Raw genomic sequence first — 16,990 nt, forward strand, 5'->3', positions numbered from 1 at the left:
TGTCTCTTCCTCCTGAGTGCTGAGATTAACGATGTATGACGGCACCACATAGAATATATGCAATTTCTGAAGGTAATTAACAAGCTTTTCAATGCATAAAATTAACAATGGTTACCTTCATCACATTATAAAGTATCTAAAGGTCTCTTATATAGGTATTAACCTGTCTGTTGTTTTTAAAACTGTATCACAATGTGGAAACAGGCTGGCCTCACAATATAGCTCAAGCTAGCCTTGAACTAGTGGTCTTCTTGTCTCAGCTTTCTGAATGCAGAGATTAAAGGTATGAGCCATATACCAGGCCTTGGAATCTAATATATTACCACCCATATAACAATAATAGCTCAATGGTTGTGACAATCAAAACTTGTTTTCTCATAGGGGCCAAATTCCACACACACCATTGAAACCCCCACTCCTGTGACTGAGATGAATAGGAAACAACTGCCAGGCTCCGAGTCACTCTCTGGGAAAATACTGTTCTCCAAGCTCTTAGACCTACTGAACTAGGAAACAGGAAGACCACAAGGACTTGTAAGTAAAATGACACGTTCAGGGTGAGACTCTCTGATCCAGACACACCTGCCATGTGGTGAGGCCTTCAGAAGTAACCTGAACATAGTTTCAGATGCACAGTCATAGTTTCCTGTTTGGCATATGCACTTCTCTTTTGATTTTTCTCTGTTCCCAAATCTGTCCCACAAGAACAGATATTTATTTTTGGATGATGCAAATACACAATTAGTAAAAGCATATGCAAATACCAGCATTGTGGATTCCATGCAGGAGAACATTCCCACATTATCATTAAAGAAATTCTAAACTGGAAGGCTTGTAGTCTCCAAACAGAAAACTATGCATCACAGAAACATTCTCATAGTCTCAGTACACCTAAATTCAGGAGCATATTTTCCTCTGGTGGCTTTAGATTAAAAAAAGTTTACTGAAATGGAATTTTCCAAGAAACTAGAAGACATTTCTAGATATATATAGGTTCATTTGTCAAATACCTATTCAAACTCCGTTTTTGGAGATTCATTTTATGCAAAAATAGACATGAAACAATTATCATAACTTAAAACATTTAACCTCACAACATATGGTGAAAATTAAATATGAATAAATATGTAGGAATACTTTGCATATATTATGCTTAAACTTAATTTCTTACATAAAATCTCCCACTGAGTAGTCTTTAATTATTTTAGCTATCTTAAAAAAGTTTTAATAAGTATAGTAAGTTTTGAAAAATTTGTTTTAGAATAGTCATTTAAACATCAATCACTATGAACGACTAGTAACATGTTGATGGAAGTTTCTATCTTGCCCAGTCCCACAGCCATTCAGTCCCCCCAAAAAAACACACAGAGGTTTATATTAATTATAAACTATTTGGCCTATTAGGTCAGCTTCATTATTAACTAGCTCTTACAGCTGAAATTAACCCATAATTCTCATTTATGCTTAGCCATGTGGCTTGGTACCTTTTCTCGGTGAGACATTTTCATCTTGCTTCCTCTGTATCTTGCTCTCTGCCTTTCCTCTTCCCAGAATTCTCTTAGTCTGGTTGTCCCACCTATACTTCCTGCCTGGCTATTGGCCAATCAGTGTTTTAGTAAACTAATACAAATGACAAATCTTTACCTTGTACAAGAGCATTATCTCACAGCATTTCCCCTTTTTCTTATCAAAATAAGAATTCTGAATCTCGTTTGTTTAGTTTTTTTCCTTTCCATTATACATTAAAACAACACTCTAAACAAAGACAAAAATCCATAGTAACATACACTTGTAATCTCAGTATGTGAAAAGTTATGGCAGGAAGACCAAGAGTTTTAGGCCACCCTGGGCTATATAGAAAGATCCTCTGTAAAAAAGCAACAACAAAACAATCAGTTCCCAGAATTTCAACACAGCTCACAGTGATGTGAGATTCCCCTTGTAAACTATGAATACCACTGGCTAATAAAGAAACTGCTTTGAACCTGTTGCAGGGCAGAACACAGGTAGGCAGGAAAAACTAGGCTGAATGTTGGGAGAAAGAAGGTAGAGTCAATGAGAAGCCACATGGCCCCACTGGAGACAGACACCAGAACTTTACCACACCCTCATGGCAATACACAAATTAATGGAAATGGGTTAAATTAAGATATAAAAGTTAGCCAATAAGAAGCTAGAGCTAATGGGTAAAGCAGTAATTTAATTAATATAGTTTCTGTGTGGTTATTTCATGGTTGGGCTTCTGGGCAGCCAGGAAAAAAACAAGCGGCCTCCAACTACATCACAGGGTATACCAAAAGCTGATATACTATCAGTAGAGATAGAGTAAATAAAATATGTTAGTATTTCCCTTCAGAGATGATAGCATATTACAGACAGAACCCAAATTTGTAAAGAAAAATTAAGTTCAGCATTCTTTTGAATATAAACTAAATGTTTTGCTTATATAACTTTATAAAAACAAAAGGATATTACTGAGTAAAAACTGTCAACTGACCACTCTCTATAAAATCAGTAGGTTAAACTTATGAACAGACACAATTCTTAGAGAAAATTACTGTCCTTTCCCCACCCTTTCTACACGTAGAGAAATGCAAATTCTGCCTAATTTACTATTATGTTCTATAACAAATCCACAAAAAATTTCAATGTAGCAAGAAGACCAAAAGAAGGAAAAGTAGGTGTATTTAAATCTGTACTTTCTTACCCATATGTTGCTGAAGAGCCCAAGAAGAGTTTGCACGAGCAGAGATCATCTTTTCAACAGGTGGTGGAAGTCTCTTCCAATTAGAAAATTCCAAAATAAAAATAAGGACATCATCGCTGACTGAGTTAACCCTGTATGAACAACATGTTAACAGGCCATCAAAAGCAATATATTAACATATTTAAGGCTAGTACTAAAAGAAAATATCACATTCCTTTTATACAAGAACTTAATGATGGGACTCCTAAGACAGAGAGGGCTGGAGAAAACAAGCTCCACTAGGAGCAAAAGGAAAGAGCAAATCCAGTCCTGGGACACTGGCAGACCAGAATTGAGCCAATGAACTGACTCAGAGTCTGCGATCTCCACCAGAACCGGAGTGGGACTGAACCAGTTACCTAAGACACAGAAAAAACAAGCTACAGCAAGAAGCAGAAGCCAGGAGCAGACACAGTCCCGGGGGGGGGGGGGGGGATCAGGACATAGCCAGCGACCAGATCCAGAGTCAGCAATCTCTATCACAACAGGCCCAAATCAAGCCAGGGACTTCTGCAGGAGGATATCCAGACCAAGATGTACAGAAACAGATCAAAGCCAGCAGCCTAAGCCAAAGTAGGCCTGAAACAGCAAACTCCAAGGGAGCAGAGCCAAGCACAGGAGCACTGAGCTACCTCCAGGAACAGGAATAACCAATGGGGTAACTAGAACTGTGACACTGACTGTACCGCGAGGAACGACCATCTGAATTTGGGATTCACTGACACCTAGAAGATTATTGAACAGAATCTCAAACAGTCCCAACCACACCTATTAGAGGAAAAGATGAGTAGAAAAGGTAAGATCACATGCTACACGACAAAGAGCAACGCAATACCAATAAATGGACTTAACAGACATCTATAGAATATTCCATCCAAAGAGAAAAGAATATACCTTCTTCTCAGCACCTCAGGGAGCCTTCTCAAAAATTGACCACATACTTGGTAACAAAACAAACCTCCAAAATACAAAAAAAAAAAAAAAAAAGGAATAACCCAATGCACCTTATCAGATCACCATGGTTTAAAACTAGAAGTCAACAGCAATACTAATTCCAGAAAACCCACAAACACATGGAAAGTAAACAATGCTCACCTGAATCATCAATGGGTCAAAGAAGAAATAAAGGGGGAAATTAAAGACTTCCTAAAATTCAATGAAAATGACCACACAACATACCCAAATTAATAGGACACAATGAAAGCAGTGTTAAGAGGCAAGTTCATAGCACTAAATGCCTTCATAAAGAAGTGAAAAAATCCCATACTACTGAATTAACAAAACATTTAAAAACTTTAGAACAAAGAGAAGCAAACTCACCTAAGAGAACTAGATGGCAGGAAATAAAGTGAGAGTTGAAATTAACAAAATAGAAACAAAGAAAACAATACAAAGAATCAATGAGTCAAAGAGCTGGTTCTTCAAGAAAATAGACAAACCTTTATCCAAACTAACCAAAAAGCCAGAGAGAGAATATACAAGTAAACAAAATCAGAAATTTAAAAGGGGAACATAACAACAGACATGGAGGAAATACAGAGGATCATCAGGTCATATTTTGAGAACCTGTACTCCACAAAATTGGAAAACTTAAATGAAATGGACAACTTTCTGGATAAATATCACTTACCAAAATTAAATCAAGACCAGATAAGCAAATTAAACAGACCTATAACTGCTGAAGAAATAGAAACAGTCATCAAAAGTCTCCCAACCAAAAAAAAGCCTAGGACCAAATGGTTTCAGCTCAGAATTCTACAAGACTTTCAAAGAGGAACTAATACCAATACTCTTCAAATTATTCCACACACTAGAAACAGAGGGAACACTGCCAAACTTTTTATGAGGCTACAATTATCCTGATACCCAAATCACAGAAAGAGAATACTAAGAAAGAAAATTACAGACCAATCTCACTCATAAACATTGATGCAGAAATACTAAATAAAATAATGGCAAAACGAATCCAAGAACACATCAGAACCATCATCCACCATGACCAAGTTGGCTTCATCCCACAGATAGCAGGGATGGTTCAACATATAAAAATCTATCAACATAATCCACCACATAAACAAGCTGAAAAATAAAAACCACATGATCATCTCATTAGATGCCAAAAAAGCATTTGACAAAATACAACATCCCTTCATGATAAAGGTCTTGGAGAGAGCAGGTATACAAGTAACATACCTAAACATAATTGAGGTAATATACAGCAAGCCAACAGCCAATATCAAACTAAACGGAGAGAAACTCCCAGCAATTCCACTGAAATCAGGAACAAGACCAGGTTGTCCACTCTCTCCATATCTATTCAATATAGTTCTTGAGGTCTTAGTTAGAGCAATAAGACACCAAAGGGAGATCAAGGGGATTCAAATTGGGAAAGAAGAGGTCAAACTCTCACTGTTTGCTGATGATATGATAGTTTACATTAGTGATCCCCAAAATTCTACCAAGGAACTTCTACACTCATAAACACTTTCAGCAATGTAGCAGGATACAAGATTAACTAAAAAAAAATCAGTAGCCCTCCTGTACACAGATGATAAAAGGGCTGGGGAAGAAATCAGAGAATCAACACCCTTCACAATAGCCACAAATAGCATAAAAATATCTCAGAATAACTCTAACCAAACAAGTGGAAGACTTGTATGATAAGAACTTTAAATCTTTGAAGAAAAAAATTGAAGAAGATACTGGAAAGTGGAAAGATCTCCCATGCTCTTGGGTAGGTAGAATTAACATGGGAAAAATGGCAATCTTACCAAAAGCAATCTACAGATTCAACGCAATGAATCCCAGCAAAATTCTTCAAAGATGTCAAAAGAATGGTATTCACCTTCATTTGGAAAAGCAAAAAACCCAGCATAGCCAAAACATCCTATGTAATAAAAGAACTTCTGGAGGCATCTTAAAACTCCTACTACTGAGCTACAGTACTGAAAACAGCCTGGTATTGGCATAAGAAAAAAACAGGAGGACCAAAGGAACCAAAGAGAAGACCTGGATATTATTCCACACATCTTCGAACACCTGATCTTTGATAAAGAAGCAAAAAATATCAAATGGAGACCAGGAGAGCCATCATTGGGGTGAGTTTGTGACACGGCAGCAGCCCCGACAGGGAACTCAGAAGTTCCTCACCGCCCCCCCCCATCCCTCCTGGGCTCCCTGCAGAGACTCTACTCCCTGCAGACTGCCTCTCTGTTCCTATCCCACCCAGCTTGCATCCAGAACCCTTCTTCCTTCTGCCCCCTTCCTTCTTTGGGCACATAACACCACCTAGCTCAGCCTGTCTGGGCGCTGGGGACGAATCCTCAGGGCAAACAGGCGGGCAGGAGTTCCTTTGATTCACTGGCCTGTCTGGGCCTGGGGGCGAATCCTCAGGGCAAACAGGCAGGCGGGAGTTCCTTTGTTTCACTGGCCTGCCTGCACCAAGCAAGGTAGGCGCTTTGTTTACAAACTACCCAACCAGCACCGAGAGCTGATCTCGGCACCAGGAGAGCCATCAGTGGGCACGGAGATCTGATATTGTCACCAGGAGAGACATCACTGGAGCACCAGGAGAACTATCACTGGGGAGTACCATCACTGGGAAGGTACAACAGTAGGCAAGGAGACCTGATCCTGTAAAAGAAGATCCATAGGAGAGCATTCGGAGGAAGAGATGGGCAGGCGCCAATGCAAGAATTCACCCAACAATCTGAAAAATAATATGAAACCACCAGAACCCAGCGACCTCACAACAGGAGGACATGAACACCTTAATCATGAAGAAGTAGAAAAAATTGACTTTATGAAAGTGATTGACGCCCTTAAACAGCATGTAAAAAATGCCCTTATAGAAATGGATGAGAAGTATAACAGAAAGTTTAAAGAATTGAGTAAATCAGTGAATGATACCCTAGGAAACCAAGGAAAAACAATCAAACAGATAATGGAAACAGTTCAAGTCTTGAAAACTGAAATGTAGGCAAAGAACAAAACACAAATAGAAGGCTGGCTGGACATGGAAAATCTAGGTAAACGAATAGAGTCTACAGAAACAAGCATAACCAACAGAATACAAGAGATAGAAGAAAGAATCTCAGATTCTGAAGATACCATAGAGAAAATAAACACGCTGATCAAAGAAAACAGCAAGGCCAACAAACTCTCATCACAAAACATTCAGGAAATATGGGACACAATAAAAAGACCAAACCTAAGAATAATAGGAGTAGAAGAAGGGGAAGAAGCGCAGCTCAACGGTCCGGAAAATATATTTAATAAAATTATAGAAGAAAACTTTCCCAACCTAAAGAAAGATATACCTACGAAGGTTCAAGAAGCATACAGAACACCAAATAGGCTGGATCAAAAAAAAACATCCCCGTGCCATATAATAATCAAAACACAAAGCATACAGAACAAAGAAAGAATATTAAGAGCTGCAAAGGAAAAAGGCCAAGTTACTTATAAAGGTAAACCTATCAGACTTACACCTGACTTCTCTATGGAAACAATGAAAGCCAGAAGGTCCTGGATAGATGTACTAGAGAAACTAAGAGACTGTGGATGCAAGCCCAGACTACTATACCCAGCCAAACTTTCGTTCACTATAAATGGAGAAAACAAAATTTTCCAGGATAAAAACAAATTTAAACAATACGTAGCCACAAATCCAGCCTTACAGAAAGTAATAGAAGGAAAATCACTAACCAAGGAGTCCAACAATGACCACAATATCTCAGACAACTAGAGACCCTTTACCAGCGCAACTCAAAGAAGGGAAACACACAATATTTACTACTAAAAAAATGACCGGAGTTAACAACCACTGGTCATTAATATCACTTAATGTCAATGAACTCAACTCACCTATAAAAAGGCACAGACTAAGAGATTGGATACGAAAACAGGATCCAACATTCTGCTGTTTACAAGAAACACACCTCAACCACAAAGACAGACATCTACTCAGAGTAAAGGGTTGGGATAAGGCTTATCAAGTAAATGGACCTAAGAAACAAGCAGCTGTGGCCATACTAATTTCTAACAAAGTTGACTTCAAACTTAAATCAATCAGAAGAGATGGAGAGGGACATTTCCTACTCATAACAGGAACAGTTCATCAGGATGAAGTCTCAATCCTGAATATCTATGCCCCTAATATAAAAGCACCCACGTACGTAAAAGAAACATTGCTAAAACTCAAGGCAGCAATCAAACCGCACACATTAATAGTAGGAGATTTTAACACTCCTCTCTCACCAATGGACAGGTCAATTAGACAGAAACCTAACAGAGAAATAAGAGAATTAATGGAGGTAATGAATCAAATGGACTTAACAGACATCTATAGAACATTCCACCCAAATAGGAAAGAATATACCTTCTTCTCTGCAGCTCATGGAACCTTCTCGAAAATTGACCACATACTCGGTAACAAAGCAAACATCCACAGTTACAAAAAATATTAGTAACCACATGTATATTATCAGATCACCATGGATTAAAGCTAGAATTCAGCAACCATGCTACCCCCAGAAAGCCTACAAACTCATGGAAACTGAACAGTCAACTACTGAACCATACCTGGATTAAGGAAGAAATAAAGAAAGAAATTAAAGTCTTCCTTGAAATCAATGAAAATAAAGAAACAACATACTCAAACCTATGGGACACTATGAAAGCAGTCCTGAGAGGAAAGTTCATAGCACTAAGTGCCCACTTAAAGAAAACAGAGAAAGCACACATTGGAGACTTAGCAGCCCACCTGAAAGCTCTAGAAAAAAAGAAGCAGACTCACCTAGAAGGAGTAGAAGACTGGAAATAATCAAACTAAGGGCTGAAATCAACAAAATAGAAACACAGAAAACAATTGAAAGAATCAATGAAACAAAAAGCTGGTTCCTGGAGAAAATCAACAAGATTGATAAACCCCTATCCAAACTAATCAAACGGCAGAGAGAGAATTTGCAAATTAATAAAACCAGAAATGAAAAGGGGGACATAACCACAGACACAGAGGAAATTCAGACAATCATTAGATCTTACTACAAAAGCCTGTATGCCACAAAACTGGAAAATGTTAAAGAAATTGACACTTTTTTAGATGAATACCATACACCAAAGTTAAACCAGGAACAGGTAAACAACCTAAATAGACCCGTGAGTTGTGAAGAATTAGAAGCTGTTATCAAAAACCTCCCTTCCAAAAAAAGTCCAGGACCAGATGGTTTCAATGCGGAATTCTACCAGAACTTCCAAGAAGACCTAATACCTATACTCCTAAATGTATTTCACAATATAGAAACAGAAGAGTCATTGCCAAATTCCTTTTATGAAGCTACAGTAACTCTGATACCAAAACCACACAAAGACTCAACCAAGAAAGAGAATTACAGGCCAATCTCACTCATGAACATCGACGCAAAAATCCTCAACAAAATACTGGCAAACCAAATCCAAGAACACATTAGAAAAATTATCCATTATGATCAAGTAGGCTTCATCCCAGACATGCAGGACTGGTTTAACATACGCAAATCTATCAATGTAATCCATCATATAAATAAACTGAAAGAAATAAAGCATATTATAGTTTCATTAGATGCTGAAAAAGCATTTGACAAAATTCAACATCCCTTTATGATAAAAATCTTGGAGAGATTAGGGATACAAGGGTCATACCTAAATATAATTAAAGCTATTTACAGCAAGCCAACAGCTAACATCAAATTAAACGGAGAGAAACTTAAAGCCATCCCACTAAAATCAGGAACACGCCAAGGCTGTCTACTCTTCCCATACCTCTTCAATATAGTTCTTGAAGTCTTAGCAATAGCAATAAGACAACATAAGGGGATCAAGGGGATTCGATTTGGAAAGGAAGAAGTTAAACTTGCGTTATTTGCAGATGATATGATAGTGTACTTAAATGACCCCAAAAACTCCACCAAAGAACTTCTACAGCTGATATATACCTTTAGTAATGTGGCAGGATCCAAGATCAACTCCAAAAAATCAGTCGCCCTCTTATACACAAAGGATATGGAAGCAGAGAGGGAAATAAGAGAATCATCACCTTTCACGATAGCCACAAACAGCTTAAATATCTTGGGGTAACTCTAACCAAGGAAGTGAAAGATCTATTTGACAAGAACTTTAAGTCTTTGAAGAAAGAAATTGAAGAGGATACCAGAAAATGGAAGGATCTCCCTTGCTCTTGGATTGGGAGGATCAACATAGTAAAAATGGCAATTCTACCAAAGGCAATCTATAGATTCAATGCAATCCCCATCAAGGTCACATCAAAATTCTTCACAGATCTTGAGAGGACAATAATCAACTTTATATGGAAAAACAAAAAACCGAGGATAGTCAAAACAATCTTATACAATAAAGGAACTTCTGGAGGCATTACCATCCCTGACTTCAAACTCTATTACAGAGCTACAGTAATGAAAACAGCGTGGTACTGGCATAAAAACAGAGAAGTCGACCAATGGAATCGTATAGAAGACCCGGATTTTAACCCACAAACCTATGAACACCTCATTTTCGATAAAAGAGCTAAAAGTGTACAATAGAAGAAGGAAAGCATCTTCAACAAATGGTGCTGGCACAACTGGATGTCAACCTGTAGAAGAATGAAAATAGACCCATATCTATCACCATGCACAAAACTCAAATCCAAATGGATCAAAGACCTCAATATCAATCTGAACACACTCAACCTGATAGAAGAGAAAATGGGAAGTACCCTACAAGATATGGGCACAGGAGATGGCTTCCTATGTATAACCCCAGCAGCACAGACATTAAGGGCAACATTGAATAAATGGGACCTCCTGAAACTGAGAAGCTTCTGTAAAGCAAAGGACACTGTCACTAAGACAAAAAGGCACCCTATTGACTGGGAGAAGATCTTCACCAACCACGCAACAGACAAAGGTCTGATCTCCAAAATATATAAAGAACTCAAGAATCTAGACGTTAAAACGATAATTAACCCAATTAAAAAATGGGGCACTGAACTGAACAGAGAATTCTCAACAAAAGAAGTTCAAATGGCCAAACGATACTTAAGGTCATGCTCAACCTCCTTAGCGATCAGAGAAATGCAAATCAAAACAACTTTGAGATATCATCTTACACCTGTCAGAATGGCTAAAATCAAAAACACCAAGGATAGCCTTTGCTGGAGAGGTTGTGGAGAAAGGGGTACCCTCATCCATTGCTCGTGGGAATGCAAACTTGTGCAACCACTTTGGAAATCAGTGTGGCGGTTTCTCAGAAAAATTGGGATCAACCTACCCATGGACCCAGCAATACCACTCTTGGGAATATACCCAAGAGATACGTTATCACATGACAAAAGCATTTGTTCAACTATGTTCATAGCGGCATTATTTGTAATAGCCAGAACCTGGAAGCATCCTAGGTGTCCTTCAATGGAAGAATGGATCAAGAAAGTATGGAATATATACACATTAGAGTACTACTCTGCAGTAAAAAACAATGACTTCTCGAATTTTGCATGCAAATGGATGGAAATAGAAAATACTATCCTGAGTGAGGTAACCCAGACCCAAAAAGAAGATCATGGGATGTACTCACTCATAATTGGTTTCTAGCCATGGATAGGGGGCCACTGAGTCTATAATTTGTGGTCCTAAAGAAGCTAAACAAGAGGGCAAACCCAAGGAAAAACATATAGTTATCCTCCTGGCTATGGGAAATAGACAAGATTGCCGGGCAAAAAATTGGAATCTTGGGGGTAGGGTTGGATGGGGGTAAGGGGAGATGGAGAGAGAAAAGTGTGAAGGAGAGGATGAGGGGAACTTGGGGAAACGGGATGATTGGGGATATAGGAATGTTGGATAGGGGAGCAGGGAAACTCATATCTTAGTTAAGGAAACCACCTAAGGGTTGGCAAGAGACTTGAACTTGGGGTGGCTACCAGATGCCCAGGGCAATGTCCCCAGTTAGTTCCTTGGGCACCTGAGGATAGGGAACCTGAAATGAACCTATCCTATAGCCATACTGATGAATATCTTGCATATCACCATAGAACCTTCATTTAGCGATGGATGGAGATAGAGACAGAGACCCACACTGGAGCACCGGACTGAGCTCCCAAGGTCCTAATGAGGAGCAGAAGGAGGGAGAACATGTACAACGAAGTCAGGACCACGAGGGGTGTACCCACCCACTGAGACAGTGGGGCCGATCTATTGGGAGCTCGCCAAGGCCAGCTGGACTGTGACTGAAAAAGCATGGGATAAAACCGGACTCTCTTAACATGGCGGACAATGAGAGCTGATGAGAGGACAAGGACAATGGCACGGGGTTTTGATCCTACTTCAGGTTCTGGGTTTGTGGGAGCCTAGACAGTTTGGATGTTCAACTTCCTTTATCTGGATGGAGGGCGGAGGACCTTGGACTTTCCACAGGGCAGGGACCTTTGACTGCTCCTGGGACTGGAGAGGGAGGAGAAGAGGAGTGAGGGGGAGGGGGAGAGGGGCGGGAGGAGGGGGAGGGAAATGGGAGGCTGGGAGGAGGCGGAAAATTTTTTTTCAATAAAAAAAAATATCAAATGGAAAAAAGAAAGCATATTTAACAAGTGGTGGTGGCATAACTGGATATCAACATGAAAATAGACCCATATCTATCACCATGCACAAAACTCAAATGCAAATGGATCAAAGACTTCAACATAAAGCCAGCCACACTGAACCTATAGAAGAAAAAGTGGGAAGTACACTTGAACACATTGGCACAGGGAACCACTTCCTAAATAGAACCCCAACAGCACAGACACTGAGAGAAACAATTAGGAAACGGGACCTCTTGAAACTGAAAAGCTTCTGTAAAGCAAAGGACACGGTCAACAAGACAAAACGACAGCCTACAGAATGGGAAAAGATCTTCACTAACCCCACATCAGACAGAGGTCTGATCTCCAAAATATACAAAGAACTCAAGAAATTGGACACTAAAAGATTATATAATCCAATAAAAAAAAATGGAGTACAGACCTAAACAGAGAACTCTCAAGAGAAAAATCTAAAATGGCTGAAAGACACTTAAGGAAATGTTCAACATCCTTAGTCATCAGAGGAATGCAAATCAAAACAACTGAGATTCCATCTTTCACCTGTAAGAACGGCCAAGATCAAAAACACGATGACAACTTATGCTGGAGAGGTTGTAGGGTAAAGGGAATACTAATGCATTGCTGGTGGGAATGCAAGCTGGTACAGCCCCTTTAGATGTCAGTGTGGCGATTTCTCAGAAAATTAGGAAACGACCTTCCTCAAGACACAGTATATATCCAAAGGATGCTCAATTGTGCCACAAGGACATGTGCTCAACTATGTTCATAGCAGCTTTGTTTGTCATAGCCAGAACCTGGATACAACCTAAATGCCCCTCGTTCGAAGAATGAATAAGAAAAATGTGGTACATTTACACAATGGAATATTACACAGCAGAAAAAAATAACGACAGCTTGAATTTTGTTGGAAAATGGATGGAGCTAGAAAACATTATTTTGAGTGAGGTAACCCAGCCTAGAAAGACAATTATCACACGTACTCATTCATAGGTGGCTTTTAAACATAAAGCAAAGAAAGTCAGTCTACAAACCACAATCCCAGAGAATTTAGACAACAATGCAGACACTAAGAGAGACTTACATAGATATAATCTACATGGGAAGTAGAAAATAGAAAAAGACAAGATCTCCTGAGTAAATTGGAGCATGGGGACTTTAAGGGAGGATTGAAGGCAGGGAGGGGAGCAGAGAAAAATGTAGAGCTCAATAAATAGCAATAAAAAAGAAAACAACAACAACAAAAAAAATGTGCTAAACAGTAGAAGACAAATACAGTACTGATCCCCTTGCCCTCGACAACCATGAAAGACCCTGAGTAAGTTCTCTGACATTTTTTAAATCAATAACTCAAGTAAAATTTTATCCTTCTCAAAGATTTCAGATGCAGTTTGACAGCTGAGAGGTTTCGTTGGTTTAGAAGGACAACCTCACCAAACAAATTTCAGTGTAACTCCTTACTATGTTCTAAGTAGAGGGTGTTTTACGACATACAAATGCAAGTTATTAAGGTGTGTACTTGCAAGTTATAAAGGTCTTAGGACAAATGCAAGTCATCACAATTCTCTCCCCTGTTGTCATTCATAGTCTTAATATTATCAATAAAACGCTGATAAGCAACAAAAAAAGAATTTAATGATGAAGATGAACAAAAACAAGACCACAGAAAGTATTCATAAAACTAGGGCCAGTTCAATAGGCATTAATAATCTGGGGTACTCCTAGAAATGGACTAGACTCTGGGCGCAGTTCTCTAAGGGGCCTCACGAGGCATCTCTACCCTCATGAAGAGCAGGCACTTTCTTCTACATTGGAAAAAGCACCAGTGTCTTGGGTGAGCTCCCATTACCTCCTCCCACCTAAGCTCTCTTGCCAAATGTAGTTCTGCCATCCCTATAGGCACAGAAACATATAAAAGGATAAAGCTCAAATATTTCCATTCACCACTAAGCTGAATATACAGGAACGACAGCTCCCCAATGCTCCAGCCCCAACCCACACAGCATCCCCAGGAGTGTGCAGCTCTTCTAAGAGCTTTCCTCATTAAAGATTCAGTCCTAAAGGGTGATCCAACACTCAGCTTTAAGAACAGAAATATCAGTTCCACACTAATAGTTTCTCTTCTCTTCTTCTTTCGAAACACAGGATTCCCTACCAGTTTGCCAACAAGAGCCTTCCCCAAATGCTAGAAATATTTGAAAACTAAGGAATAGAATAATCCAAAGTAAGTCCCGATTTCTAAAACATCTCTGCTACTTAAATGTCAATTTTTTTTTCGGTTTCTCAAGACAGGGTTTCTCTGTAGCTTTGATGCCTGTCCGCGGAACTAGCTGGTCTCGAACTCACAGAGATCTGCCTGCCTCTGCCTCCCAAGTGCTGGGATTAAAGGCGTGCGCCACCACCGCCCGGCTTAGTAATTTTTATATCTCATTCAATTACTTTAAAATAGAGTTTAGTACAAATTAATATAGAATAATGAAGGGAATAGCAACCATGTGCATTTGACAGGCAACTATGAATTTTTTTAATAATCTGTTGATAGTACAATCAGAGTTTCAATCTGTTATTAGCAAAGTGGGATCAGAAGGTGTTCCTCACTTTTCATGGACTTTTCTCCTCAAACCTCCTTCTAGGAAACAGTCTCTCTTCACTAGCACATGGTTAGATAGAGAGTGTCAGAGAGCGATGACAGTTCTAAGTACAAAACCTGATGAGCATTCCACAATTCCAGGTAGTGATAATGAGAAAGTGAGATACTATCACATAAAGGCTCTTTTTTCACATAATGAGAAGCCATGGGTAGAAAGTAGAGCCCAAAGAAATGCAAACTCTTCTTACAAATAGGGAATGTTCCTCAGAGACAGGGATCAGAAGGTTAAAGTGGCTATTGTCAAACCCAGTGACTTCAATTCAATTCCTGAAACTAACTCTTGCAAGGCTAAAAGATGTTTCACTACAACTCTACAAAATAACAAGTTCTCTATTCAACTGGAGACTTTGGTTCTATTTTCTCAATTGACTTATCAGGCTAAGAGTTTTTTTCACACGTTATATATACTATCCCAGACAACTTTTGCTAAGGCTGTAAGTGGGTAGAAACAATCCTGTCACCACAGAATCCTGATTCAACATCCATACAATCTCTTATGAACAACTAACCTGAGAAACAATGAGAACTAAGTAAGATACAGCTTCAGATGCTTTGAAAAACAGTATGTGGTGAGGGAGGCAAATTTCAGAAGACAAGCTGCTATAGGGTAGAACTATTCTGTCACAGACATATTAAGAGAGGCATAAGAAAGTTAAGCATGGTAGCACTGTCTAAAATTCCAGCACTCGGCCGGGCGGTGGTGGCGCACGCCTTTAATCCCAGCACTTGGGAGGCAGAGGCAGGCGGATCTCTGTGAGTTCGAGACCAGCCTGGTCTACAAGAGCTAGTTCCAGGACAGGCTCCAAAACCACAGAGAAACCCTGTCTCGAAAAACCAAAAAAAAAAAAAGTTCTTGGACAGGCTCCAAAACCACAGAGAAACCCTGTCTCGAAAAACCAAAAAAAAAAAAAAAAACAATAAATAAATAAATTAATTTATTTAAAAAAAAAAAAAAAAAAAAAAAGGCCGGGCGGTGGTGGCGCACGCCTTTAATCCCAGCACTTGGGAGGCAGAGGCAGGCGGATCTCTGTGAGTTCGAGACCAGCCTGGTCTACAGAGCTAGTTCCAGGACAGGCTCCAAAGCCACAGAGAAACCCTGTCTCGAAAAAACCAAAAAAAAATAAATAAATAAATAAATAAAAATAAAATAAAATAAAATAAAATAAAATAAAATTCCAGCACTCGGAAAGTTGACATAGGAGGACCACAAAGTCAAGACTAGTCCAGGCTACTAAGACTCTTGTCTCCAGAATAAAAAGAGGGGTACAACGAGTGGTCAAGAGTAGAAGAAATGTCCCCCAGGAAAGCACCCTGGAAGCTATACGTCTCCTAACTATTTGCAGTCACTTCTTACAGAATTTTGTGCTTTAAGATCAATTTCCATTGTTTGTAGCCCTCAACTCTTTCACCCCAGCATAGCTATAGCGGTCAATACTCTCACACAGCACAGCTATGGCAGTACACATGTGTGTGTGCGCACACACACACATGCATACACACACCCCTACCCTCCTCCTAGGGCAGAGATCTCAAGACCTGATGGCATGTTTGAGGCAGACTCACTACCAATGGGGAAGGCCCACTAGAAACATTTCTTACCAAGAGCTGCTGCACAGCAGAGTCAATGGGTCAAATCCAGCAAGCAGGAGATGTGGCAACCACTCTTTATATTTTGTTTGTGCTTTAACTGCGTAACTTATAAATTCAGATGTATGATTCCAAGGAGTCAATAGGCAAACTTTCTTCAAAAAGCAGCAAAACATTGAAAACATCTCATACTTGAGGCAGTATGCCAAGTGAAGTTCATTTAACTGGGCTCCATACTTCAATAGAATATTCACAATTCCAGAGAATTCACAGCTTCACCAAAAAGTAAAATGAAATAGAAACAAAGAAGTTTAAAAGTTAGACTTCTACACAACAAATAGTTCCTAAGAAGTCGTTAATAGTAGTTACAACTGTGAACAAGAATGGTAGTTGGACACCC

At 39.3% G+C, this 16,990-nt stretch overlaps 1 protein-coding gene across 3 annotated transcripts in view; it reads right to left on the reverse strand.

Annotated features, from left to right (window-relative positions):
* The window catches only part of Asb3 (ankyrin repeat and SOCS box containing 3), a 106,888-nt gene that overhangs the window by 20,207 nt on the left and 69,691 nt on the right, over positions 1-16,990 (reverse strand). For all 3 annotated transcript variants that reach the window (XM_057771541.1, XM_057771540.1, XM_057771539.1), the window contains 2 exons: positions 16,603-16,863; positions 2,708-2,838 (listed from right to left, as the gene is read on the reverse strand). In XM_057771541.1, coding sequence (XP_057627524.1) covers positions 2,708-2,838; positions 16,603-16,863 — 392 coding nt within the window. The remainder of the gene's footprint in view (positions 1-2,707; positions 2,839-16,602; positions 16,864-16,990) is intronic.

This window comes from Chionomys nivalis, chromosome 6 (assembly GCF_950005125.1).
Source record: "Chionomys nivalis chromosome 6, mChiNiv1.1, whole genome shotgun sequence".
In the NCBI taxonomy this organism is placed as follows: domain Eukaryota; kingdom Metazoa; phylum Chordata; class Mammalia; order Rodentia; family Cricetidae; genus Chionomys; species Chionomys nivalis.